At 41.0% G+C, this 25,165-nt stretch overlaps 1 protein-coding gene across 2 annotated transcripts; it reads right to left on the reverse strand.

Annotated features, from left to right (window-relative positions):
- Positions 1-2,229: 2,229 nt before the first annotated feature.
- On the reverse strand, positions 2,230-20,978 carry DHDDS (dehydrodolichyl diphosphate synthase subunit). 2 transcript variants are annotated; one of them, XM_088140911.1, is made up of 9 exons: positions 20,892-20,978; positions 18,010-18,095; positions 16,702-16,818; positions 15,201-15,343; positions 13,543-13,659; positions 10,076-10,177; positions 6,661-6,775; positions 5,336-5,443; positions 2,234-3,851 (listed from the first exon to the last, which is right to left on the reverse strand). In XM_088140911.1, the coding sequence occupies exons 2-9, from the start codon at positions 18,070-18,072 to the stop codon at positions 3,612-3,614; spliced, it is 1,005 nt and encodes a 334-aa protein (XP_087997037.1). In that variant the 5' UTR covers positions 18,073-18,095; positions 20,892-20,978; the 3' UTR covers positions 2,234-3,611. The 2 variants fall into 2 exon arrangements, with proteins under 2 accessions (XP_025029184.2, XP_087997037.1); XM_025173416.2 differs by lacking the exon at positions 20,892-20,978 and having other exon boundaries at positions 2,230-3,851; positions 18,010-19,986.
- Between the last annotated feature and the right edge of the window lie 4,187 nt (positions 20,979-25,165).

Consider the following 25,165-nt stretch of genomic DNA (forward strand, 5'->3'; position numbering starts at 1 on the left):
GCGGCGTCCAGGCAGCCTAATGTCCCTTTGCGGGCGAGTGGAAGGTGGAGTTCCCCGGCGCACCTGGCCAGCCAAGGCGCGTGTCTTCCTTCTGGAGGCGCGGAGCAAGGGGCCACAAGGGTTGCCGACAAGAGCGCCTATTCCCGACCGTTATAATGCCGTTTGAAAGAAATCTGGGTGCAAGACGGGGGAAGATGGTGGCCTCTTCCCTGCTCTGGAAGGGAAAAGGAAGGTGCGGTCATTGCCTCGCCACGGCGGAACGCAACCCACAGCGCCCCCTTCCTTTTCAACCTTGGCTGCGAAGTGGCAGGGTCTCATCCGAGAGCAGGCGGCAAAAGGGCTTCAGGTGAAGCGGGCGCCTCTCTGAAAAAAGGGGAGAAGTGGTGGCTGGTGGTCCGTCTTTTACCCGAGGCGCTTCCTTCATGGGGTCGGGCGGGGAGCTGTCCTCTTCAGCACCATACTGTCGCGCTGCCACAATCCCCATCGAGTCCAAGGTCAAAAGACGGCCGCAAAGAGTAAACAACCAACATCACCCTCCTCTCACACATTTGAGAAGACAACCATACCAACTACATTTGATCAGCAATCCAAATTGACATTTCCCTTCATTACTTCTTGGCAACTGGCATCACAAAGCATGGCTGATGATGGAGGTTCTGCCCTTCTTGTGTCAACTGTGGGTTGCCTGGAGGCAGCTGGTTGGTTGCTCTGGAGAGAAAGATGGGCAAGAGTCTTAATAATTGAACCCAACTGGATTGTACCAGGTTGGAGGGGCCTGATTTACATGTCTGTGGGGTTTCTTCCTCTTAACCCCTGCTGGGGACTGAACTAACCTGCCACATGCAAACATAATGAAATGTTTGCAAGAAAACCACCAACTCAGAGAACCCCAAGGACTCCACTACCATTGAATGTGCAGCCCTTCTCTTAAGACCACAACAAATCAGGTAAATAAGTGCTGGTTAAATGGCTCTATTTAAAATAGCAGGGATTAGGATCTTTATCAGGTAAGCTCCATAATTTTGGTTAAGATAGTAACCAAAATTATTCCGACCTTGGGAGAATATGACCAGAAGACATTCTGATCATATTCTTCCAAGTGCATGGCTGGCCTATCAGATTTTGTAGGGAACAGCTGCTAGTGATTCCATAATTGTGGGAGGTGAAGAGAAATGAGACAAGATAGTGCTGCTCCCCCTCCCCATGGAGATCAGACTTGCCCCCTCCCTCATGAATTTAGGAAGCTATGAAAAACCAAATTATTCCAGAGGATTTTCATAATCTTGCCAAGTTAATTTCTTGTGCCACTTTTATTATTTCACTCCTCTATGTTGGTATTCTATGTAGTTACTTAAATAATGATTTTGTGGTATTCACTGTTAGCTGCTGAGAGTTCTTTGAACACAGTGGGGTATGAACCCAATAAACAAACTCAAATTTTTACTTTGAATTTTTCAAGTGAGAGGCATTAGAAAAACTGGATTCCCAACTAAATTTACACTTAAGAGTGAAGCCAAGAATTCCTTCAGATGCTGCAGATAATGGGTGGCAGCCCATCCTTCACATTTAAAACATAAAGGGTTTTAAAGTGACAACTACCAAAGGTACCAGTCTCAAATCTTTTAGACCACCTGAATTCTATACAATCAGGTTTATATAATTCTAGATAAAACTACCTGAGAAAATGCTGTATCTTGCTTAAAATCTTGTGAGTTGGTATATTGCCTGAATTATCTAGGAACAATACTACCCCTTAATACTAGGGCCAAGAAACCAAGTATGGCCACAACATAGCCACCAGCCCAATTGTTCTCCCATGATCTGTACGAGCCACTTAAAATGGGTATGAATGCCTTAATCCTGTTTAGGCTCATTAAAGAGCCTCAACTAATCACATAAAAAGGAAGCTCCATTCAAGACTCAACTGGACATTTCACTGCCAGTTTATTCATGGAAATAAGCTCAATGTGTCTGCTTACTGAACTGTGGAGGAGCACACTCTCCAGCCCATGAGAAACCATATGAATGAAGACTGTTTCACATACGTATCTAGGAGTTTCTGCTTAATGGGTAAAACAGATGGACTATAACACAGATACTGTAGAGTTATAATGCTGCATAGCAATTAGCCTTTTATGGGGTTCTGGGGCACCAAACATGAAAAGTTGCTTTTCAGTTACCTCTGTTCATCTAAATACCCAGCAGGAATCACTGCTCAATGAAATAAGTCTCAGACTGGACGCTTTACACACACACACACAATATCTACAGTGACTCACACTATAATCCTGAAGGGCTAGCAGCTTTCCTTTGATTTCAGTATCATATACTTTTAAAGATGTGAAAACCCTAAATCCCCATTAAGCATATAATTAGCCTTTTTCAAGAAACTATCAGAAGTTTGTTTTTAATGCAGAAGCATTTATTAATATATTATTTCCTCATCTCTGAAGGATTTTATGTGATTGGAATGTATTTATTCAGTTTGTCACAGAAATAACAAGGACCTTCAGGAACAGAGATCAAACCAAACAGCCCTTTCAGACATGACAGTGGTAATGTAGTAGGTGAAATCATTGTATGAGAATGAAATACCTATAATTTATCGGTCACCATTTTTTTTCCTGTATATGGCCTCAGATTTATAAAAAAAAAGATGGATCAAGCAGGTTGTTAAATATCAATATTCTTGACAACTGGCTCATCCCTCACCATTTCAAAATTAAGTATTTTAGAATAATAAAACCACACCCTCATTTAGCCTTTGAAAAGCAACATGAAGTAACCAGCAGCTTATTTTGGAAAACAAAGTGCTGTATTTATAGCTGATGCCCTTAACTTTTTCACAGCTATTTACACTATGCTGCACTTTTTTGTAAAAGGACGTTTTGTAGTGCTATTCAAAGGTAAAATGCCTTCTCAAACCCAGCAGAAGATGCTGCATCAGAGACACCTTGAAGTTCTGTTGTAACCAGCACACGTGCCCATAGTTCAGAAGGGCATATGGAGCTAATCTGGAGGAGTACATTCTCCTAGCTTACTAAAGCCAGAGGAACAATGTATGTTCCTGTGAAGCTTCAATACAATCCTATAGTTCACAGTTGTACCAAGAATGGAAAAACAAATGATCCAGAACAGCTAGTCTCTAAAATATGGAACCAACAAAGAAAAGAATAAACCTTAATTTATTCCAGACTCAATTTGCTTGGGTGCATGCAATGAGGTCTTTTTCTGATCTTCTTAGTTGCAGCATCTCTGCATTCCAGTGCCAGCAGCTTTTCAGGATTCTGGTAAGTCTGTGAATTGTGGCAGAGAAAAGCTGCAGTTTGGAGGACATGGAGCAAAAGCCCTCCAGCACGCACAGATCTTCTCACCTAGAACGATTTGATGCTATTCTTTTCATTTGTTAGCTTTACACAAATACCTTTTGTTTCATTAAATTTAGGAAACACACACTTCAAATGTCATGGCCCCCAGCCATGTGCACATACACACAAGAATAAACCTATGATCCCATTTCATGTCACCCACTGGGCAGCAATTGGATTATTTGCAACTTGGCTCATTTTTTTTCCTCTTCTCCCCCAGCCCCAAACCCAGGAACCTTCTTCTTATCTTGCAGCTGCCATAGCCAGTTTTTCTAGGAAGTCCATCCTTTTGTGCTCCAGGGCCTGCAAAAACCCTTGAATCCTCTCTTCTCGTTTAGCTTTGAATTCTTGCAAAAGTGTCCGGCATTTCTGAGTATCTCCACAGGATGCCGATCCTTCGTCTTTCAGTTTCTCTAAGACTTGTGCCGTATCAGTTTCTAACTGTTGCCACTTCCTCTCTTCCATGTATAAATCTCTGGCTTTCTGGAAAAAAAAAAGCAATAAAGATGCATTAGGCTCTGAGCATAGATCAGTATCCCCCTCCCAGTACCCTCCAAATGTCTTGGACTTCAACTCCCAGGATCTTTCGTCAATACAAAACATACAAGACAAACTGTATAACTGATTTGGCTTACAGGCTTCTCTCCTATTTATAAAATTTCCCTGGGCCAGCATGTATCAAAGTTTGAGTCCTTTCCTCCTAAATGTTTTGTCTTTTTTCCAACCCCTTCCTCTCAGCTACTACAAAATGCTGCAAACAATTGGCATGGTCACTATTAAAGATCTTGGGTATTTATAGCTTGCCACTAGTTTTTACACAACAGAATGAGACAGCTCAGAAAACCACACTTACAAAATTAGAAACACATCTGCAGCTCACTCCAGATCAGGTTGGGTTGATGGGGCAAGATTGATAACCTTTTACCATAAATCGAAAACGAATCAATGAGAATTCATTGCTAAAGGATATTCAGCCCATCTGTCTATTGGCTAATGAATGAAACTGGAATTCTATTCTACCCCTTTTTGGACCCTGCATGTCTGCATGTATAAATCTTCTAAAATTATACAGATTTCAAGAGAGGTTTGCCAAACCATTTAAAGGCCACTTTTATTTTTTTCCTGGATTTTTTTATAACTCTGATACATGATTAGACCATAGGGTGCACAGAAAAAGAGATTAGGAGTAATAGCACCAAAAGTTATTTACATCAAAGAAACTCATATGCAGAAGTGATCTTGAAATATTGTCTAAACAGCTATGGCAAAAGGCACCTTGTTTCCTCATGATTTCTTGACGCCTGGAAGGAACTGATCTTTAAGACCCTACTTGACTTACAAGAAGTATAAGGAGAGAGGGAACTAATGAAAGAATGAAATTGCCATCTCTCTTCAGAGGACAAGATCATCCTTTGGTCAGAAATACAAAGTATTTTAAGCAATTAGTATATTGCTTTCATTGTTTGCACAATAATCCATGAAATAGAAATCCAACAATCTGTAGAACTCCAGGGCACTATCTAGAGACCTGTCAGACCAATCCTATCAACTGTATGGATACATCCCAACATTTGTTGCCTCCCCACCACCCCAAACCTTTTTGTGTGGCTAGGAAAGCCCATCATCCTTTTGATTTTTTCAACTTCTAATCCTGTCCTCTAGCATTAGTCTCAAAAGCCTAAGAGGCTAAAGGAAATCCAGCACTGATTTCCCACTTCCAAGTTAGAGCTCTACCTCTAGTTTTGGAAGAGGATAGAATTAAAGGTTTTTAAAATATTTAACTGATATGTGATGATCATTTGCATAGATCCACAACTGTGGTGGAAGGTGGGACAATCATTTTAGCAGTAAGGAAAAGGTGCTGTTTTCTTGTCTCTGAAATCTTGGGGCAGGCAGTTCAGTTATTTAAACTGAATATGCTGAGAGCCTAAGATTGCTTGTTTGCTTAGCCTTTTCCTCTTTCTTACTTGTAAAGCATTGTAGTTCATCTGGTACCGAAGGATGGCCTCGCATAAGTTCCAGAAGGAATAATCTGGCCACAGCACGCTCTGAAACACTAGGCAAGAATGGGATGTCTGAGAAAAGAGAGACAAGGTGCTTAATACGCAGGCTAGAAAAGAAAGGAAGGTAACCAAAGCAAGCAACATTGCTAGATTATTCCAAAACAGACTTCCCAAACATCTTTCATTCATTCCCAGTTGCTCAGCAACTCTGAAATGGACAGTACACTCTGGTCTCATGTGTCAACTTGGGGACGGGAGCCTCTAAAAGGCTGCGCTTTCAAGAGCACTGGGCAAGAGGAAGTCCAGCTTAGAATCTCGGTGTGTAAGGATTGGAAGGGATATTAGAAATAATCCAGTCCCCCCCCGCAACTCCCACTCAGTGCATCGGCTATAGAAAGGAGATCTATACTGTACTATAGATCAGTGTTTCTCAATCTCAGCAACTTTAAGATGTATGGACTTCAACTCCCAGAATTCCCCAGCCAGCACTGCTGAGGTTGAGAAACACTGCTATAGATACTATATATACTGTAGCCCCTGGCTACAGTATAGATACGATACAATATGATACTACTATATACTATACTATAGCCCTTAGCTGCATGCATCAGCCATAGAAAGTAAATCTAGAAAGACCAAGCTATGATTGTTCCTGCCAGAAAGTCACGAAAGTGTCCTAAGATAGGAAGGAAAAAAGATGGAGAAGGGCTATCAACTTTTAGATTGTAAATTCAAAGACCGGCTGATCTTATTACTATAGTTCTGCTCAGCACCCCTTCTAACATAAACCAACCCGGTAAAAATGCTTAAAATAAATTTGCATTCTGGAGCTTGCGGTGACTTGTATAGAAACCAAACTTGCCAACAGTATGAACAAAGAGCCTGTGAGAATTTCTAGAAGGGTTTAAACCCTGGGCATCATTCTTTGCAGCAATGATATACAGCTTCTCCCTTGCTCTATCATTGCTGAAGGACAGCAAATGGGAATTTATGAAACAGTTTATAGTGAACCAGATGGTGGTCTGCCTACTTGGTAAGTGTCTTCATTAGGGTGGCTGAAGGCCATGCTTTTTCACTGATCTCTTTGAAGCGCTTATTATAGCAGCTTACTGGAAGAGGGCACGGGGATTTTGTTTTGCTTTTTAAGAGGTGTGTTTATTATACAAGGTCTTTTCTTATAACCAGCAACAAAACCCAGAGAGCTGAAAGTCAAATGATTTCTAAAAAGTGTAGAAAAGCAAAGCAAGAAAATCTGATTTTGCTGGTGAGTTGTTGCACTTTAGATTTACCTGCCAGAGCATAAAATCACTAAGTCGAACTTCCCCAGATGTTCTGATCAGAATGTCTGGATCAGGAGATTTGCAGGAGTAAAGGCATTTGTCGATGAGCGATTCTGACACATCACTGAGAGAGAGAGACCAGAATTTACTTTGGGAAGGCTAGTCTTGAGATGCAATTCAGGAGCTGTAATGTTAACTCACATCGTCTGATGTCCTATTATTGCTACTATTTGGACCAAAATCCACACAACTATTAATGACTATTAAAGTTATTACTATTAGTTAATGGTTAATAGTTATTGGTTAATATTTATTAACTATTAAAGGTGCTTTAAAGCCCTACATATCACAGGGCCAGGTTACTTGAGGGACCACCTCTCCCTGAGAGTATTTGCCCATTCTACTAGGTTAGATAGTGTGGGCGCACTCCAGGTCCCCTCCCTTAAACGTTGCCACCCGATGGGACCTCAGAAATGTGCCTTCTCAGTGGTTGCCCCAGACCTTTGGAACAGCCTCCCACCTGAGATCTAAGGGATCCCTACCCTTTTAGCATTCTGGTGGGCTTTGAAGACCTAGCTCTTCCCCCAAGCATTGGGCTAGGATGGGGGTTGAGCTGTGAGGATGTCTGGTCTGGTATCTGGGGGAAAGAGTACTCTTGTTTTTAACCATGTTTTTATTGATTGTTGTGAGCTGCCTAGGGTCACTGTATAAGATAGGCGGACATATAAGTCCTGTAAATAAATAAAATAAATAAATAAATGTGACTCCAGACCAAATGATGCATGTCAGGGACACAAAGGTTCTTCTTGGATGTCTCCAGAGTATTTGGAATCTATCAAGGATGAGGGGGATGGCTTTAATACTTATTACACAGTTTTGGAAGGATAAATCTATACTTCATTTTTAGAAACAGATTGTTATGATGTATTGTCAACATTTGATTTGAATTTTGGGGGTGGGCAAGGAGATAAGAATGAAAGAGGACTATTTGGTCAATTTTTTTTGAAGCTATTGATTTAATATAATTATCCAATTTGTTTTTCTTCTTAGTTACATTACCTCAGTAACAGTTAAATATACATTTTTCCTGTGAGTTTAATATAATTGTTTTCTAAAGGAAAGCTACCCATACTCACTTACAAATACAATGGCCATTACCTGACATGTAAATTATTTTATAAGAACAGCCCTGCTGGGCAAAGCTAGAGGTATAGTCCAATACAGCCTCCATGAAGCCCTTCTAACAGGAATGTCCATGGGAAAGGGAGTTAAAACACACACACACACACACACACACACACACGGCAGCCATGCACATTAAAAAGTGGTGCAACTTTGATTACATGGGTTGAAGCTTTCGACTTCTTTGATACCCCTGCCATCTAAGCTAGCAACTATCACTATTTATTCTGGCAATGAATTCCAAAAGCGAAATCTGTTCTACATGAAGAAGTGTTTCATCCCCTGCCAATTAATTTCATTAAATTATTTTTCTCTTAACACTATTTCATGTTCTCCCTTTCACCTGACTACTGTGCTTCAAAATGCTCAATTTTCCTCACATTGGAAAGTATTTGAAACCCATGTTCATTGCAGCTGCTCTTTTTAAATTGTCTTCCAGCTCCATCTTCTTGTGAGAAAAGGCTGGAATGTTTGGGACTCTTTCAATTAGAAAAAAAGAAAATGAAAAAACAAACAACGATTAAGGTGTTTAAAACCATGTGGGGCATGGAGAAAGTGGTCAGGGAGAAGTTTTTCTCCCTTTCTTAAAGCATAAAGACCAGGGCTTATCCAATAAAGCTGACTGGAAGGAATTTTAGGACAGACAAAAGGAGTAACACTTCATACAGCACATATATTATGAACATGGTGAGGACCACTAATTTGGATGGCTTTAATAAGGGAATGGATATCATGGAGAACTCACCCATCAAGGGCAATTAGTGTTGAGGACTCAGTGTTACTGAGGCTGCATACAAGGGAGGGATATGTCTCCAACACCTACTTGTGAGAAACAAAAGGGGCCTTGGCCTGATCCTGCAGGGCTGGTCTGATGTTCTCATCATAACCTTATTGTAAGCTTGTAGGTTAGAGACGATCCCTGTGTTGGTGTGGTACCTTGCATCCTATTGCAGAGATTCACTGCAACTCCCAAGGGACTACTTTGATGGGGAGCAAAATCACCCCCAGTCCAATGCCTGTTTTCATTCTCTCCTCTGTACTAACTTCAGTTGTTGAAGTTCAAATGCTACTGTCTTTAGCAGTTACAGTACCTTCTGAATCACTTTTTTCAACTTCAGCCAACTCAATCCTGACAAGGCTATCAGTAGTTACCAGTCTTAATAGTTGTATGCTATCTCCCAAATGCTATGAATACATGTCTTTCTCTGCCTATGGTAAATTAGTTGGTGATCTGGCGGAAGAACCTTTATCCTCTAAGGCAAAATATCTCATAAAAATATTTGTAAATATGGTTAAAAACTAAATAAGTTACAGCCACTCCTTGTTTAGTGACTACCATTTGCAAATATGACAATGATAAATGGTAATAAAAAATTCAATTTCTGATCAATGGGCACATTTATGACCAAATTTCATGCACCTGACAACAAAAGCCTTCAGTGTGAAACTAATTAAAGTTTGGTCAGTTTCAGGCAGCAGTCCTGTTGTAATTAACTAATTAAGGTCACAGCTGAGCTTGTTAATTTGCAGTTAGCACTTTTTAGGGAAGTGCTTGTGGAAAAAAGCAGCTCAGAAAGAGTTGGCATGTTCAAGCAACCTCTCCGCCCTGCAAGGAGGCAAAAAAGGGGGGGGGAATGGGTCAGGCACAGGACACTGTACAAAGAACTTTATCTGACAGCATCTCTCTGTCATGTGTTTGCTTAGTGACTATTTCACTTAATGACAAAGTCGCTGGAACAGATTGCAGTTACTAAACAAGGAGAGGGTGCAATAGTTTTGTTCAAGCAACATGATTTTTAGCCACCTGGAAAGGCAGAAAGTGGTTGTTTGATTTTTTTAAAAAAAACAGTGACATCTCATTGAAATTAAAGGGTATCAGAGTATAACCTGACTTAGCTGTAAGGTAGAGGAAGTGCCAATGGAATAGAAGAGAAGGCCATGGACAAAAACAGGGTGTAGCAAAGTTGAAGTTTCCTTGTTATCAGCATCTTTTGCTTGTAAAGGAACTCAAGTACTTTATAATGATCACTTCCTAATTGCCCCTTTTCAATATTTCAGCTTCAGTATCTGCTTCATTGATACTTTCAAGCACTTTGCATATCTATTGCTTTAAATGTTTACCAAGTATTTTTTTAGCCTCTAAATATTTTGAAAACAGCTTCAAGAAAAAATGTAGATAACATGAAGGGCCACACAATTGGTATGTTCTGTGGCACGACCCCAAGTATACAGGTACAATTACCTGGGTTGAAGCAGTCCTTCTTCAACACCCCAGGCCAACTCTTTCACTGCATTACTGATCTCCTGTCTTGATGTGTATGCAAAGCCAATGTTCAAGAAATACCTTTGAATATGACAAAAAAAAATAATTATGCACTGTGTGCAGGAAGCAGACTGAGGAACAAAGGAATAATCTACCCAGTAGGAAGAGTGACATTGTACAGAAGAGACCAACCTTGTCCCATCTATCAGTCAGTGAACAAACAAATCCATGGACCTTACTTTTCCTGCCTCTGCCAGGAAGGGGCCATTGAGAACTTGAGGCAGAGTTCACACACTGCATTAAGCCATATGCTTAACATGGTTATTGAACAAACCCACACTTCATTGGGTTCATTCAATACATTAAACCACATTCTACGTTTTACAAGCATGACCAGGTTTCCACAGCACTCTAAGTCAAAGTAAACAAATCATATCATGGCTACTGAACAAGCAAACCCAGCCTGTAATCAAGATCCAGTGCTTTAACTTTTCATTCATTCATTCATTCATTCTATTTACATACAGTGGGGCAAAAAAGTATTTAGTCAGCCACCAATTGTGCAAGTTCTCCCACTTAAAAAGATGAGAGAGGCCTGTAATTTTCATCATAGGTATACCTCAACTATGAGAGACAAAATGGGGAAAAAAATCCAGAAAATCACATTGTCTGATTTTTAAAGAATTTATTTGCAAATCATGGTGGAAAATAAGTATTTGGTCAATATCAAAAGTTCATCTCAATACTTTGTTATATATCCTTTGTTGGCAATGACAGAGGTCAAACGTTTTCTGTAAGTCTTCACAAGGTTTTCACACACTGTTGCTGGTATTTTGGCCCATTCCTCCATGCAGATCTCCTCTAGAGCAGTGATGTTTTGGGGCTGTCGCTGGGCAACACGGACTTTCAACTCCCTCCAAAGGTTTTCCATGGGGTTGAGATCTGGAGACCGGCTAGGCCACTCCAGGACCTTGAAATGCTTCTTACGAAGCCACTCCTTCATTACCCGGGTGGTGTGTTTGGGATCATTGTCATGCTGAAAGACCCAGCCACGTTTCATCTTCAATGCCCTTGCTGATGGAAGGAGGTGTTCACTCAAAATCTCACGATACATGGCCCCATCCATTCTTTCCTTTACACGGATCAGTCGTCCTGGTCCCTTTGCAGAAAAACAGCCCCAAAGCATGATGTTTCCACCCCCATGCTTCACAGTAGGTATGGTGTTCTTTGGATGCAACTCAGCATTCTCTCTCCTCCAAACACGACGAGTTGAGTTTAGACCAAAACGTTCTACTTTGGTTTCATCTGACCATATGACATTCTCCCAGTCCTCTTCTGGATCATCCAAATGCTCTCTAGCAAACTTCAGACGGGCCCGGACATGTACTGGCTTAAGCAGGGGGACACGTCTGGCACTGCAGGATTTGAGTTCCTGGCAGTGCAGTGTGTTACTGATGGTAGCCTTTGTTACTTTGGTCCCAGCTCTCTGCAGGTCATTCACTAGGTCCCCCCATGTGGTTCTAGGATTTTTGCTCACCGTTCTTGTGATCATTTTGACCCCATGGGGTGAGATCTTGCATGGAGCCCCAGATCGAGGGAGATTATCAGTGGTCTTGTATGTCTTCCATTTTCTAATTATTGCTCCCACAGTTGATTTCTTCACACCAAGCTGCTTGCCTATTGCAGATTCAGTCTTCCCAGCCTGGTGCAGGTCTACAATTTTGTTTCTGGTGTCCTTCAACAGCTCTTTGGTCTTGGCCATAGTGGAGTTTGGAGTGTGACTGTTTGAGGTTGTGGACAGGTGTCTTTTATACTGATAACAAGGTCAAACAGGTGCCATTACTACAGGTAACGAGTGGAGGACAGAGGAGCCTCTTAAAGAAGTAGTTACAGGTCTGTGAGAGCCAGACATCTTGCTTGTTTGTAGGTGACCAAATACTTATTTTCCACCATGATTTGCAAATAAATTCTTTAAAAATCAGACAATGTGATTTTCTGGATTTTTTCCCCATTTTGTCTCTCATAGTTGAGGTATACCTATGGTGAAAATTACAGGCCTCTCTCATCTTTTTAAGTGGGAGAACTTGCACAATTGGTGGCTGACTAAATACTTTTTTGCCCCACTGTAGCCACCCATCTCACAAAACATGACTCTAGGCAGCGTACAATAAAAAACTATAAAACAGTGATATAAAAACAATCAACAAGCAAAAAATATTAAAATGATGATTAAAAGGCAAGGAGAAGGCAACAGATAGTAATAGCAATGGAGCCACCTCAGCCTTTTTCTTCCTTCTGCATTCCAGTTGTTTTTCTGTTTGGTCCGTGCCTTTCAATTTTTAAATATAGTCTTCTGAGAGCCATATTTGTCTTAACTCATGGTACAAATGTTTCAAACATATCAACTTTAAATTCAGAATTATCCAATGAAAATGATTGGCAGGAGCTTTAGGACAGAGGTATTCATGAGGCTACAAAGCCAAGAGCCCTTAGCACAGAACCTCACCACTCCCCCTGCTGCCAGCAGCCTTCCCATCTATATACTGAATCATTTCCATCTCAGCTGGCCATTATAAGAGTCACACAGCTTGCTATGGAGGCATATTATGGCCTGTCTGGTGTAGCCTGTTTGTGAACCCGGCCTGAAGTTTTATAAATCATGGTTTAATCTTTTATGTGAATTTAGCTATTAGCATTTATTCAGCAAACCATCATTTAACAAGCTATGGCTTAGCATGATGTATGAACAAATCTTCTCTAGAGAAGGGATGCCTAACCTTGCTTTTGTTCTCTTCCCCATCTCTTTTCTTTTGTCTCACAACTTTTAGACTGTAAACCAGAGGATCAGGACTGCCTAATACTTAAAATTATAAGCCACTCTAGTTTTTTTCACTAAAGAATGAGTAAACATGTTTCAAATATTGCACAGGACTTATTTAAGTTAATGGCAGGTGCTGCCCCAAAAGGTGATAGCAGGTGCTATCTTAAGAAGGCTTTAAAAGGCTATCAGGCTATTTCATGGAAGACAATCAGAAGGTGTTAATTAAGACAGCTAAAGAGATCCTCCATGTTCAAAGGCAGTGTGCCTCTACCTACTGGCTGTACGGAAGTAACAAAAGAAATATGTGACGCTCTAAAGTCCTGCTTCTTGGTTGGTGGGTCACTGTGGCAGAGAGGACCTGAACTAAAACCACCCATTGGGCTGATCGTATAGAGCTTTCTTAAGAACCACAATCTGCTGGAACGTGTTTTTGAAAAGAAAAGCAGCAGAGAGACTCTTGGGGATGCTGTATGGAGAATGGGAGGGCAATCAAGGACAATATGTAGCACTGTATATGGGAAGGGTGTCCAAGCTAAAACCCTAACCCGGTGTAGTGTGACCTGAAAAAAAGGCTCTGCAGTTGTGGAGTAGGGGAAAGAGTTCAAGAAACTGGAAATAAACTCACCTGTTATAGTGCTTAGTTGCCAGCACAACCTTAGCAATCAGTTCCTGGATATCCCGTGGCAGGAGGGGCACATCTCCAAGTATTCGAACACATACTCCATGTTTCTCCAAGTTTTCCCTAAGAAGGGAGAAGGGGGAAGAGAAAAGCCAGATTCTTAAAAAAAGGAGAAGGAAGCCGAGCCTTAGCAATGCTAGTATCTTGTCACTTGTATCTATAAAATCACTTAACTGAGACTTGATTATTCAGAAATAAGCTGATAGCTTGAAACAAAAGACATGGGGTGTGGGGAGAGAAACATGTCAGTTGGCTTTCTCATGAGCAAGAGAGGAAGTGTAGCCACATGGATAATGGCAAGGCAGCACGAGGTTTGAAATTTTCCTATCAGGTTCTCCAGTCTTTTAATATACTGCTTGGCAAGCAACGTTCCATTCAAACTGCATTAAAATTAGCTAACAGCAACTGTGTATTATGTAGTGGATTAAAAAGTCCCCCACTACTGCACATAATGGCATTAACTTAGCTGCTCTTCATGACTCCTACAGTGAATGGACAAGCAATATCTGCCCTTAGCAGTCAAATTGCTCTCACATTCTTCTCAGATGCAGCTCTGTCCCCAAAATTAAATAACCAGATTTGTCACATGCAAGAAAACAGCTGTTTGTAACAGTTCAAGCATCCAACTGGCCAGGAATATCAGTAATTGGTGGAATTACAAAATATTAATCAAATAAATTAATATACATTGGCTGATCACTGACTGAGTTTATGCACTGCTCTAAGCCACAATGTGGTTTGGTTTTGGCTTAAAATGCTGTGTGAACCCAACTATTATAGCTTACTCAACTAACCATGTTTAGTATGATGCATGAACCCAGCTGGTAATATTCATCTTGCCTGAATGTGAAGGGGTCTTGCACTTTCTAAACAATTTAAGGGAAATATATACAGTCATAAATGTAAAGATTCTGTTTAATTAGTTTTCAAAAGAACTCAAGCCAAGCTACAATGTGTAGCATTCTGAACCCTGTCTTTAAACATTATTTGTATCTACCAGTTGTCCCCTTTACTGATTTTATTGTGCTACAAAAAGAAGTCTATTTAATTCTACCATATTTTTATGTTCGAAATCCAAATCTGTGACATTTACTGCAGGATGGGGCATTGTTCCTAATCTAATAAATAAAAACTGTTTATGCCCATATTTATTTTCAGGTTAAAATTCCCAATGCAAGTATATACTACCTAAGGCCTGCAACTTGCTTGGCTGGTATACTTTAACACTCCTTTCTCCCCCTCCCCTATCAAAGATGTAAAATATATATAAATGAATGTAATTCATTAAAACATTACATGCTAAATATCAATTTTAGTATATTAAGTATAAAGTCAGTCTAAGAATAGTATCTTCTCCTATACAGTGTACTTCAAAACAATTGTTTCCAAAACTTAATGCAGAGATGGCAAGATCTTCAAATTCAGTCCCCAGCAGCTTTCAACTATCTTAGTCAGCAAGGAGGAATGATGGAGATTGCAATCCAAAAGCATCCAAGAGGTTGCACACGCCCCACTTTTGGTTCAATGCAGGAGATAAACATTACACTCTGTAGAAAAGGAACTCAACCGCTTATCACTTAGGGAAGAGAAAAAAGTAGTCTTACTGTTCTTCAAGAAGACGGGTGAATTTTTTCCTAGCCAATTGCATCAAGCCCTCAACTTCTTCTTGGGATCGCTTGAAATTCTCAATGCTAAAGGCGTAAACTGTGACTTCCTGGATACCCAGACTCAAGCACCATTGTAATGTCTATGAAGAGGAAGAGAGTTAAGGCCAAAGTAGAATAAAACCTTGATTTAGCATCCCTGTTTAGTGGATGCAATAGACTAAAATTCTGTCCAGGTATTTACCCTCCAACTATTGAGCAAGTCCATTCCATGTGAATCTGAAGGTGGCAGTTTATGTTAATGATATATCACTCATAGTGATTTATGTCATTTGCATCACATTATGCAAATAATGCAATTTACATCATTAGCAGTGATTTGCATAATTTAATTACCTAAGTTGCCATAATTAATTTATGCTTTAACAGACATTTGGGAGTAACAGACACCTCCTTCCCGCAGTTGATCCATTCAACTGAGGTTCTACTGTAATTATACATTACAGGTAATATCCAGTTTAAGAACAAGTTCTGTTCCCAAAGTCTGTCCTTAAGTCAAATCTGTATGTAAGCTGGAACAGTACTATTGTATAATACTGTATAAGTAGTATTGTGTAATGAACTTGAACCATTGTGTATTTAACTCGAATTTTGCTACAGTAGGCTCTGTTCTTAACTATGAATCGTCCATAAACCGGGCGTTCTTAACCCAGGGACCACCTGTACTTTTGGGAAAGTTTAGATTGCTTGTGCAAGAAAGCAAGGAATCTTTACTGCTGCTTAGCAACAAGTTTTCCCTTCCCTTAAATCAGGAATGTGCAATTCCTACTGGCTTAAGGGTTGCATCAGCTTTTACATGGAACACCAAGGATCACGTTCCAAAAGTGATTAGGACCAATCCCATTTTGCAAGGAGAGTTTAGATAAATGTAAGGAGTGAAATTATTACCTTAAAACTTGCAAAGTCATTTTTTTTTTTTAAACAGAATGGAAAAAGCCCTCTTTTTTTAGCCCATCGACTTTTCAAAGACTATGAAATCACAAAAAAGGGATGCTGGCTCCCAGGATGCACTTTTTGTACCTTGCCTTAAATTGACTGACTAGAGTTGGTGACCTGCAAATCAGATGCAATTGGTATCCTAGCACATATATATAGCACGTCACTGGCTTTCCCCTCTGTAAGTTATGGACATTCAACCTAGAACTATCCAAAGAGGAAAAAGGAGAGTCTTTCTCTCAGAGGTACAGTAGCAGTGATTTTATTCCTCTCTACTCAGTGAATTAAGTGAGGAACTTAATAAGGAACTTATTACTCTTAGCAGAGTTCCAAGCTGATCACTTGCAAAAGGCTTTTGAAATTAGTCCAAGTAGAAGTCACAGGTTTCCTACTGGTCTTCTAACAGGGGAGTTGAGATAGATGTGCTTTGGCATGCTATAGTAATCACTTTGGGATACATCACCTTTGCATCCCTAGCAAGATGCTCATGAAAGATTCTCCCTACCTGTGTTAGTTTTGCAAAACCCTGTGAATGTCCTTCCAGCTTCCTCACTTTATGCTTCTGAGCATAACGACGATTGCCATCCATGATGAATGCAATGTGCTTGGGCATCGGCCCTGCCTGCAATTGAAGCAAGAAGAAATGACAGCCAGAGAGCATGAGATATACAGTCAGCAAAGGTGGAACAAGAATCAGCTTGAGATTACCCTGCACCTGAAACATGAACTGCCTGCTCTAACCTCCTTAAGGAGTACCCCAGGAACAGATCTGCAGTCTCCTGGAGAGTCCTCTTGATGAATGGGTCTACAACTATCATCATTCTGCTGATGGGGCTGCAGTCCTACACACCTGAAGTACATTGAGGGGAGAGGAAGCATGAAAGAGGCAGAGGGAGGGAGAAAAAAAATCACAATCCCCTTCTTCTAGTCTTCTAAAAATGCAAGCTTTTAGAACACTCCTGAGATGGGAAGAAGACCAGAGAAAGTAAAGATGGTTTAGAAGCTACCTATCCTGCAAATGAAGGACTGCAGAACCATCCTGGACTTTTACTGACACACACAGAACGCACATTTTATTTTAAAAAGTGTATCTCAGCTTCCCCTCCAGAAAATACTAAGACAGCAAGAACCAATTATTCCAGGAACAGAACCAGAATATAAATAAAGATGGCAACGTGAAGATGCCATACAAGTTTCAAGGATGGGTAAAACAGCCCCCCTTCATGCCAATCAGAGTGAAATGTCCAAGTTTCAAATTCTGGGGACATAACTGGGGCACCTACTAGCAAAATAGAGCAAAGCAGCAGGCACGGAGAAAGTCCTCCACTCCTAAATTCAGTGAGTGGCAGCTTTGTGCAATTCTGCCCTCCTAATCTAATATTGATTGTTGTATAAGGGTTCCGAGCTTTAGCATTCTTCTGCCGTCTGTATCCAAGCAGATCTCTCTTTGACCTCACAGAAGTTTGCCCTTGCATCTTTTATTCAAAGGTACATTGACAAATAGAATCTACATGAAGAGGCAAACAATTCTTAGCTGGCATGACTTTTCTATCATCTAGGAGTACAATTCTCAACTGCAATCTCTTCCAAAGTTTTAGACAAGGATTCCTATCATCTAACCACTAGGTAAGCTGGCTGGAGTAACTGATGTTGAGGCCAAAACATCTGGAAGGGCTTCATCTGAAGAAGGTTGTTGTGGGACAAGGTTTCTAAGGTTGTCTCCCCCCCACTTAAATATTAAACAATCTTATCTAATATTTCTAGGTAAAGATTACATTTCAGAAACTAAAGATAACATTGAGCTAGTACTTACCTTTATCACGCTAGCACAGAATCTCTCAAAAAAGGACAATTCTCCTTCTCTTATCCACGACATGGCGCTGCCTCTCAAGTACACGTCTTTGGAATGAAGAGAACAAGCGCTAATGAGCAGGAATTCTGAGACAGAGAAGAACTTTTGCATGCATAAGTACACCAACCCTTGGCAGATGAAAGTCAACAGCGCCTGCCTTCACCAAACTTTTGCTCTCGAGGTGTACTGGGACTGTGAAGGTCAGGCTGGCTGGGGATTCTGGGAGCTATACTCTTCACATGCATGAAGGGTGACAGGTTAGGGAAGGGTAGATTATCCCTCTTGCCCTTCCTTTTCCCCCAGTGCTGCTGTTCGCTTGGGACACAGATATGGATTTTCCACCAAAGTAACCTTATTCTAAGTAACCTAAGAGAGCCAGTTTGGTGTAGTGGTTAAAGCATCAGGCTAAAAACCAGGAGATGGTGAGTTCTAGTCCCACCTTGGGCATAAAACCAGCTGGATGATCTTGGGCCAGTCCCTCTCTCTCAGCCCTAGGAAGCAGGCAATGGCAAACCACTTCTGAAATCTTCCCAAGAAAACTGCAGGGACTAGTCCAGGCAGTTGCCAAGAGTCAAGACTGTCTCAAAGGAACAAAAAAACTTATTCTAGCTTGCTATCAATCTCTTTCTCATAGTTTGATCAGCTGGCCAGGAAGATTCCAGTTCTTAGAATGGCAGTCCTTTCCAGCTGGTAGGCTCACGAGGACAATAACAGTTCTGCCAGTCAGTGTCTATTCCCGTTCCACACAGAACAGGCTTTTTCCATCCAGGGCCTCCCTCCTGCCCCACTGAACTACAACTCCTAGAATTCCTACCCAATGTGGCCATGGCCTGGAATTGCTGAGCATTACAGCCCCAACATAGCTGGAGGGGAAGACTGCTTACTATCCTATGCAAGACTGGCTAGGATAAGGTTTAGTTAGAACTGTTTTTCCTTTAGCTACTTTTCCTCATCTTCCATCCCATTTTACAATTTAAATCAGAATGGATATTTTTCCAGAGAGGGTTTTGCTAAATAGTTTATTGCCATCTTTATTTTAAATTAGTTACATTGAGTGTTGATATTATTTTATTTGATTTACTATTTAACATCACTATTATAATTTGTCTTTGTATTGTTGTAACTTTCATTAGTTATTGGTTGCTTTAATTTATATTAATTGTGGATGTTTTACAATGTTTTTTGTCAATTGTTTTGTAAACCACCAGAGGTTGGATAAAAATAGACTTTTTCCACAAATCACAAATCTTCCACTCCAAAGAAGTCTGGGAATATCAAAACAGAAAGCCTGGCAGCGTAGAAAAGGTAATGAGAATCTCTGTGGATATCAATCAATATCTCTGCAGTTGGAAAGAATGAAGTTATTTCACCAGAAGATGATGCAAATTACCAGTTTAAGCACAAGGAGGAGAAAAGGAAACTTCATCTTTAAAAAGACATCCATGCAAACACCCCCTCCCCCCAATAATAAACATTCACATCCACTGAAATGATAGGCATAGAAGCACGGCATTCCTTTTCAGGTGGGGGCAACCACGCCACTGTGCCTCATTCTCCTTCTACAGGCCTTTTCCTAGCTAAAGTCTTCCTCCATTCAAACAGGTCTCCCTCTGACCTCACGGGAACATCCACAGTTTTCTTAGCAACTATTTCAAAATGATTTACCACTGCCACCCTCAGGGATTTTTTTCACCTTCCAGCCAAAGTTCTTCTGGGAATTTCCTGTGGTCTCCAGTTCAATTATGAGCCAAGCCCAACTGTGCTTATTTCAAAGCCCAGACAAGGATAGCCAGCTGCTACTTCTGCCTTGAGCTAGTACTTTAGGAAGTACTTCCATAACCGTGTGGGAAACACACAGCATTCCCAAAGACTAAATGGAACTGTATCATTAACAGATATCTTTTCTTTATTTAGTAGTATAAATATGAAATATGAACATATCTTTTTTTGAAATTTAAAATATAAATAAATTTAAATAATATTAGTAAAGAAATGCTATGGAATTACTAAGATCTTTTTTTCATAAAATACAGTACAGACCTCATGACTTATGGATAATACTCTTCATTTTTCCGTTCTAATTTTTTTACATATGCAACAGTACAAGTCTATACACAAGACTTATGGTTTACACAGCAGCAAATTTAAATAAAATATACAATAAGATGCAGTGTCATCTAGGAGTAAATCCCATAGAATGCAGTCTTGCTTCCTGTGTGCCCACTTAGGTTTACATCACATTCTTCCACTGGCTTTTTGCATTCATTTTGCCTAGAGATGGGTTTGTTAGGGTGAAGTACAATCCAGCGTTTGCTTATTTCAGGATAAATCCTGCCGAATTGGTTGAGACTCATTATGCGTAAGACTGCCGACAGACTTTATTGAATGATCAGATTAAACCTCAATCCATGGCTGTCAGCCCAAATCAACTAGCGCTAGTAGGCACACACAGTATGCTGAGCTTAGTTACCATTAACCTTGGTTAAGCTTTCCGCCGCTCTTGCGCAAACCACCTCCACTCGGTCGGTTTAGGACACACCGCCCCGTGCTAGCCCAGAGAATGCGTTAAATGAATCGCCCGGGCAATGCAGCCAACGAGACGGCGTTTGCATGTGTATGTGCGGATATGCACATATACGCCACTGGGGTCGCGTTCAGGGACACAGCGGCGGAGCCGTCCCTCCCGCGAAGAAACAAAGGCACGGGACCCCGCTCCTTCCCGTCCCACCCCCTTCATTCAATCCGGAAACCGGGGGAACGTCCTCCCCGGCAGCCTCTGCCGAGCCGGAGCGGAGCAGAACCGGCTCCGCACGCGCCTGCGTAACTCCCAACCCCTCCCTCACCTGTCGGGCTCCAGCTCGCGCCTGCCTTCCCCTCGGCGGCCCCGCCACGACTCTTCTGCCAGCGGGTGGGAAGCGCCCTTCCGTATATGTCACGTCGCCCGGCTCCCGGCTTGCGTCACTCCCTCGCAACAGCGCGCGCGCGGGGGGGCGGGGAGTGGCGGGGCCTGGCCGGGAGGCGGGGCCGGCATCCCACGGACTTCGGTCGTTTGGGTTCTTGTTCACCGCCCCCCCACCCCCGCTGCCGCCGTCATATTTGAAGGGGAGGCGTGGAGGAAGATTTGGGTGAAAAGACGTCGAAGATAGCCCCGATTGGGTTGCGGAGCTAAATGGGATTCGCCGCGGAGCGCGACTTTAGCTCCGTCTCCTCAGAAGTAAATCCTGTTGTGTTCACTGGGGCAGGTGACTTCCAGGCGAGTGTCTATAGCGGTGTTTCTCAAAATTTGGCAACTTGAAGACGTGTGGACTTCAACTCCCAGAATTCCCTAGCCAGAATGGCTGGCTGGGGAATTCTGGGAGTTGAAGTCCTTACGTCTTAAAGTCGCCAAGTTTGAGAAACACTGATCTATAGACTTGTAGCCTGACACCCAGTGGTACCTGTGCGTAAATTGTACCCTTCAATATAGTTCATGGCAGTACATGTGTTTGCCTTTATGGTGCAATCATAACACCTTTACGCTGTTATTTCTGTTGCAGGAAAGCTTAACGTAGTTCCCTCTTTGTTTAATAAGTTCATTCTTATTAATCCCCTGAAAACTCCTGTTATTGCTCCTTTTGTTATGGCACAACATATAATTGGGGCACGCAAACATCTTAAAAATTAGGCCAGAGCATCCCTAAAATAAAACAAGCTCCTGAACAAAATGAGGTGTAAAAAAGACACCCTCCCCCAGCTAGAAATAGGAAAAGCGAAGTATTTTGTATTTTTTCTGCCCCACAGATACATTTGGAAAAAGAGCCATGAAGGACTTAGACAAGATCTTTAGTGCAGAGTGGTCTCGTTGTGCAACAAAGCTCAAACTTGTTCAGATCATGGTATTTTTAATAGGGTCATATGAAAGTGAAAAAAAGAAAGGAAAAACATAGATGTATTTGAATTATGGTTGTCAGGTTCAGCCCAAGAACAACAACGAGGCAATCCAGTCCAGTCCAGTTCCTTTATTAGCTTGCACCTAATAGACAGAATCTCACCAGACTAAACCTATGCTAAAGCCACTAGTGGATATATCCCGTGAGACTAGCCTTATCCTCATCCAGCCTCATCCTCTTCCTCTTCCCACGCTCTTGCTGCAGACTGAGAAAGCGCTTGCTCTGGAATGTTCCCCCTCCCTCCTGATAACCTTGATCCTCCATTCCAGTATCTTCCTCGGTCAAGCCTTCCATTACAATGGTCCTGGCAAAGGATTCTGTTTGTACCATGGACTCCTTGAAGAACAAGTCTATCAGTGCTGGAGGAACAAGCCTAAACTTTTTGTAGCTCCAACGACAAGGCAGAGTGTGGTCAAAAAAGTCAGGGTGACAGCGACACACATAATAAACAGAGCTTTGATCACGTTGTCATGGCTGCCACCTTGACTTTTTTGACCATACCCTGTGGACACCCATGTGCAGTTTCTAAAACCCAAGGGAGCACGTTTCTTTATATTGGACTTAAAGCACACTTGTTACCCCAGTTCGAAATGGAATCCATGTAAAAGGTAGCCATGAATTCAGTGGACATGGACTAGCTCCCCTCTAGAAGCAAATTGAATTGACAGATGAATCAAATAAGACATTGTCAAATAAAACTTCTTTCCTAGATTAATACCTTAAAAGTGACTTAAAAACCGGTACCCAAATTTGCTTATTATCCTGTTCTGCATCCTTTTTCTATTTGATGACATGCCATTCTATTGTTTTATGTCATAGAGTTGGGATATTTGAGGGGCCTCCTCACCACAGTTACATGTACCCATCCCATCAGATCTGGCAGAAAGGGCATGTTGCAGGTCCCATCTACAAAGGAGTGTCATCTGATGGGACCCAGGAGGCGAGCCTTTTCTGCTGCAGCACCCGCCTTGTGGAACATCATTCCCCCTGACTGGCCTTCCAGAAGAGCCTGAAGATGTGGCTTTGTCATCTAGCCTGGGGATCCGGTGGTGTTGGTGGAAAGCCTGTTAAATGCTTATATATTTTAGGAAATGAATGGTGCTGTCCTGTAGATTATGTGCTTTTTTTTAATGGTTTAACAGTTTTATTGTTTTTAATGTTTTTATTTATTTTTTCCAGTTTTGTGTAGTTTTTGTATTGCTTTTTTGGTTTTTAACTCTGTAAGCTATCCAAAGTTGCAGCAGTGAGAAGATGGGCAGCTATATAAATAACAACAACAACAATAATCTGCAGCAAAATGAAATCAAATAGAACACAATATACTTGTGGGAATTGGGATATGACAGACAAAGATAATTTCGTGAGGTTATTGTTGCTAAAAGAAAAAGAAGAGACTAGAATAGAAATCTTTTTGTTATTTGATAAACTGGGGAAGGAAAAAGAAATCAATGGTTTTTGAATGGTTTGGTTTAAATTGAGGGGGAAAGAAGTACAAAAGTATCCTTTCCTTCTTTCTTTCTATGGCAACAGAAATATCATGATTACTACTCAGAAATGTATCATTATTTTCTAGGCTATAATTCTTTTACCATAAAAAAAATATTATCTAAAATTGTGTATCTGATTTGCAAACTATTTGAATATCTGGGAATAATGTATACTTAAACATCAAATAATAGATATTTGTCTTTAAAAATTACCAAAGTATCAATATTTTTTCTTTTGCAGGGTTCCTGTACCAATTGCCTAATAAGAACATGGGTCAAAAGTTTTGCCTCTTTCATTTGCAGTCACAGGATCTCTTCAGCAGGGGAAGGAGGGAAGCCAATTCCAATGGTCAGTCAATTATAGTCTGAACTCTGATGAAATTGTTCTATTCTCTTTTAAGTAAAGATTTATACAGAAAGGGCAGATAGAACAAGAATTTAATAGTTTCTTGTAAGATTACCAAACTTGGGCTCTGGGGGCTCCCAAGAGCCACAAAAATAGGACTGAAGGCCACAGGCACCCATAAGCTGCCTTCCCCTGGCTAAAAGGAAAACTGCCCCTGCTTCACTCATTCCTCCAGTTGTCATTTTTTATGTGCAAATATAAGCTGGTTCCTGCACTTGATTTTTTTTTCAAGAGTCCCCAAAGGCTTAATCCCATAGTGTATTGGAAATTAAGAGGGGATAATAGTATTTTCAAAGGAAGTATGTACAAGGATATTCTTGTCATTTAGGAAGGAAACAAAACACCTGTTTAACATAACACTCAGTTTTCATGCAGTTGTTTATCGCTAAGTAAGAAACATATCATCATTTTCCCTTTTGTATTAAGACTCTTATCTAGAAAGCAGTCAAGCCTATTTAGCAGAATTGCTATGAGGATGAAAGGGGTGGGGTGAGAATTATGTACATCCCTGCCCCAAGCTGTTTGGAAAAATCTATTCAAATTGTAAATAATAATTATAAAAGTAGGAGTGTACCTCTTACCATCAAACATCTGGGCAACCACTAGATGAGAGCCCAGAGATACAGAAAACTGCCATGGTTTAATTGAAAGGAACCTGAGGTTTGCAGGTATATAAAAAAATCTAAGACAGCTTTTTCTAAAAAAATCAAGCTCAAGTGAGACATGCTCAACAGCACTAGCTGGTTGGTCTTGCACAATACATAGACCAAGCTAAAATGGGAGTGGATAGTTTGGGGTTCAGTGTACTATGAGAAGGAGGACATTATCTTAGCATGTTGGGTGAAACAGACCATCACATTTATTTGACCAGATATACCAGTTTATGTGAGGATAGCAGTTAACATTTTGCTAGCCAATTAGCATTGTGCGAGCCTTGTCATTGTAATGTGATAATGATAAAGCAAAACTGAGAGATCAGGGCAGAGTAGAATACCCTATCAGAGGTGTCCATACGATGGGTCAAAAAAGTCAAGTTGGTGGTTGCAATGGTGCAATCAAAGCTCTACGTGTGTGTGTGTGTGTGTGTGTCACACAAAAGGTCCTTTTAAAAGAATCAGAAAAACCCTAGTTTTCACTACCCCACTCAGGCCCACTTTCAGAGCAAGAGAAGAGAAATTGATATCCCAGAAGATGGTGTCATTTCCAGCAGTGAAGAAAGAGATTGTAAGGTAATCTTAGCAAACCAATCAAAAGTAGGAAAGATGCATTGAATGGATGTGAAGCAAAGAGATGAC

This window comes from Python bivittatus, unplaced genomic scaffold (assembly GCF_059951505.1).
Source record: "Python bivittatus isolate LINGU-HERP-01145 unplaced genomic scaffold, Pbiv_v1 ctg000250_np1212, whole genome shotgun sequence".
Lineage (NCBI taxonomy): Eukaryota > Metazoa > Chordata > Lepidosauria > Squamata > Pythonidae > Python > Python bivittatus.

Coding starts and splice junctions, on each gene's coding strand:
- DHDDS (XM_025173416.2), bottom strand. CDS start 18,159: ATGCAAAAGTTCTTCTCTGTCTCAGAATTCCTGCTCATTAGCGCTTGT. Junction 15,344..16,701: donor GTTTTGCAAAACTAACACAG/GTAGGGAGAATC, acceptor TCCTCTTCATAG/ACATTACAATGGTGCTTGAG. Junction 5,444..6,660: donor GTGATTTTATGCTCTGGCAG/GTAAATCTAAAG, acceptor CTCTTTTCTCAG/ACATCCCATTCTTGCCTAGT.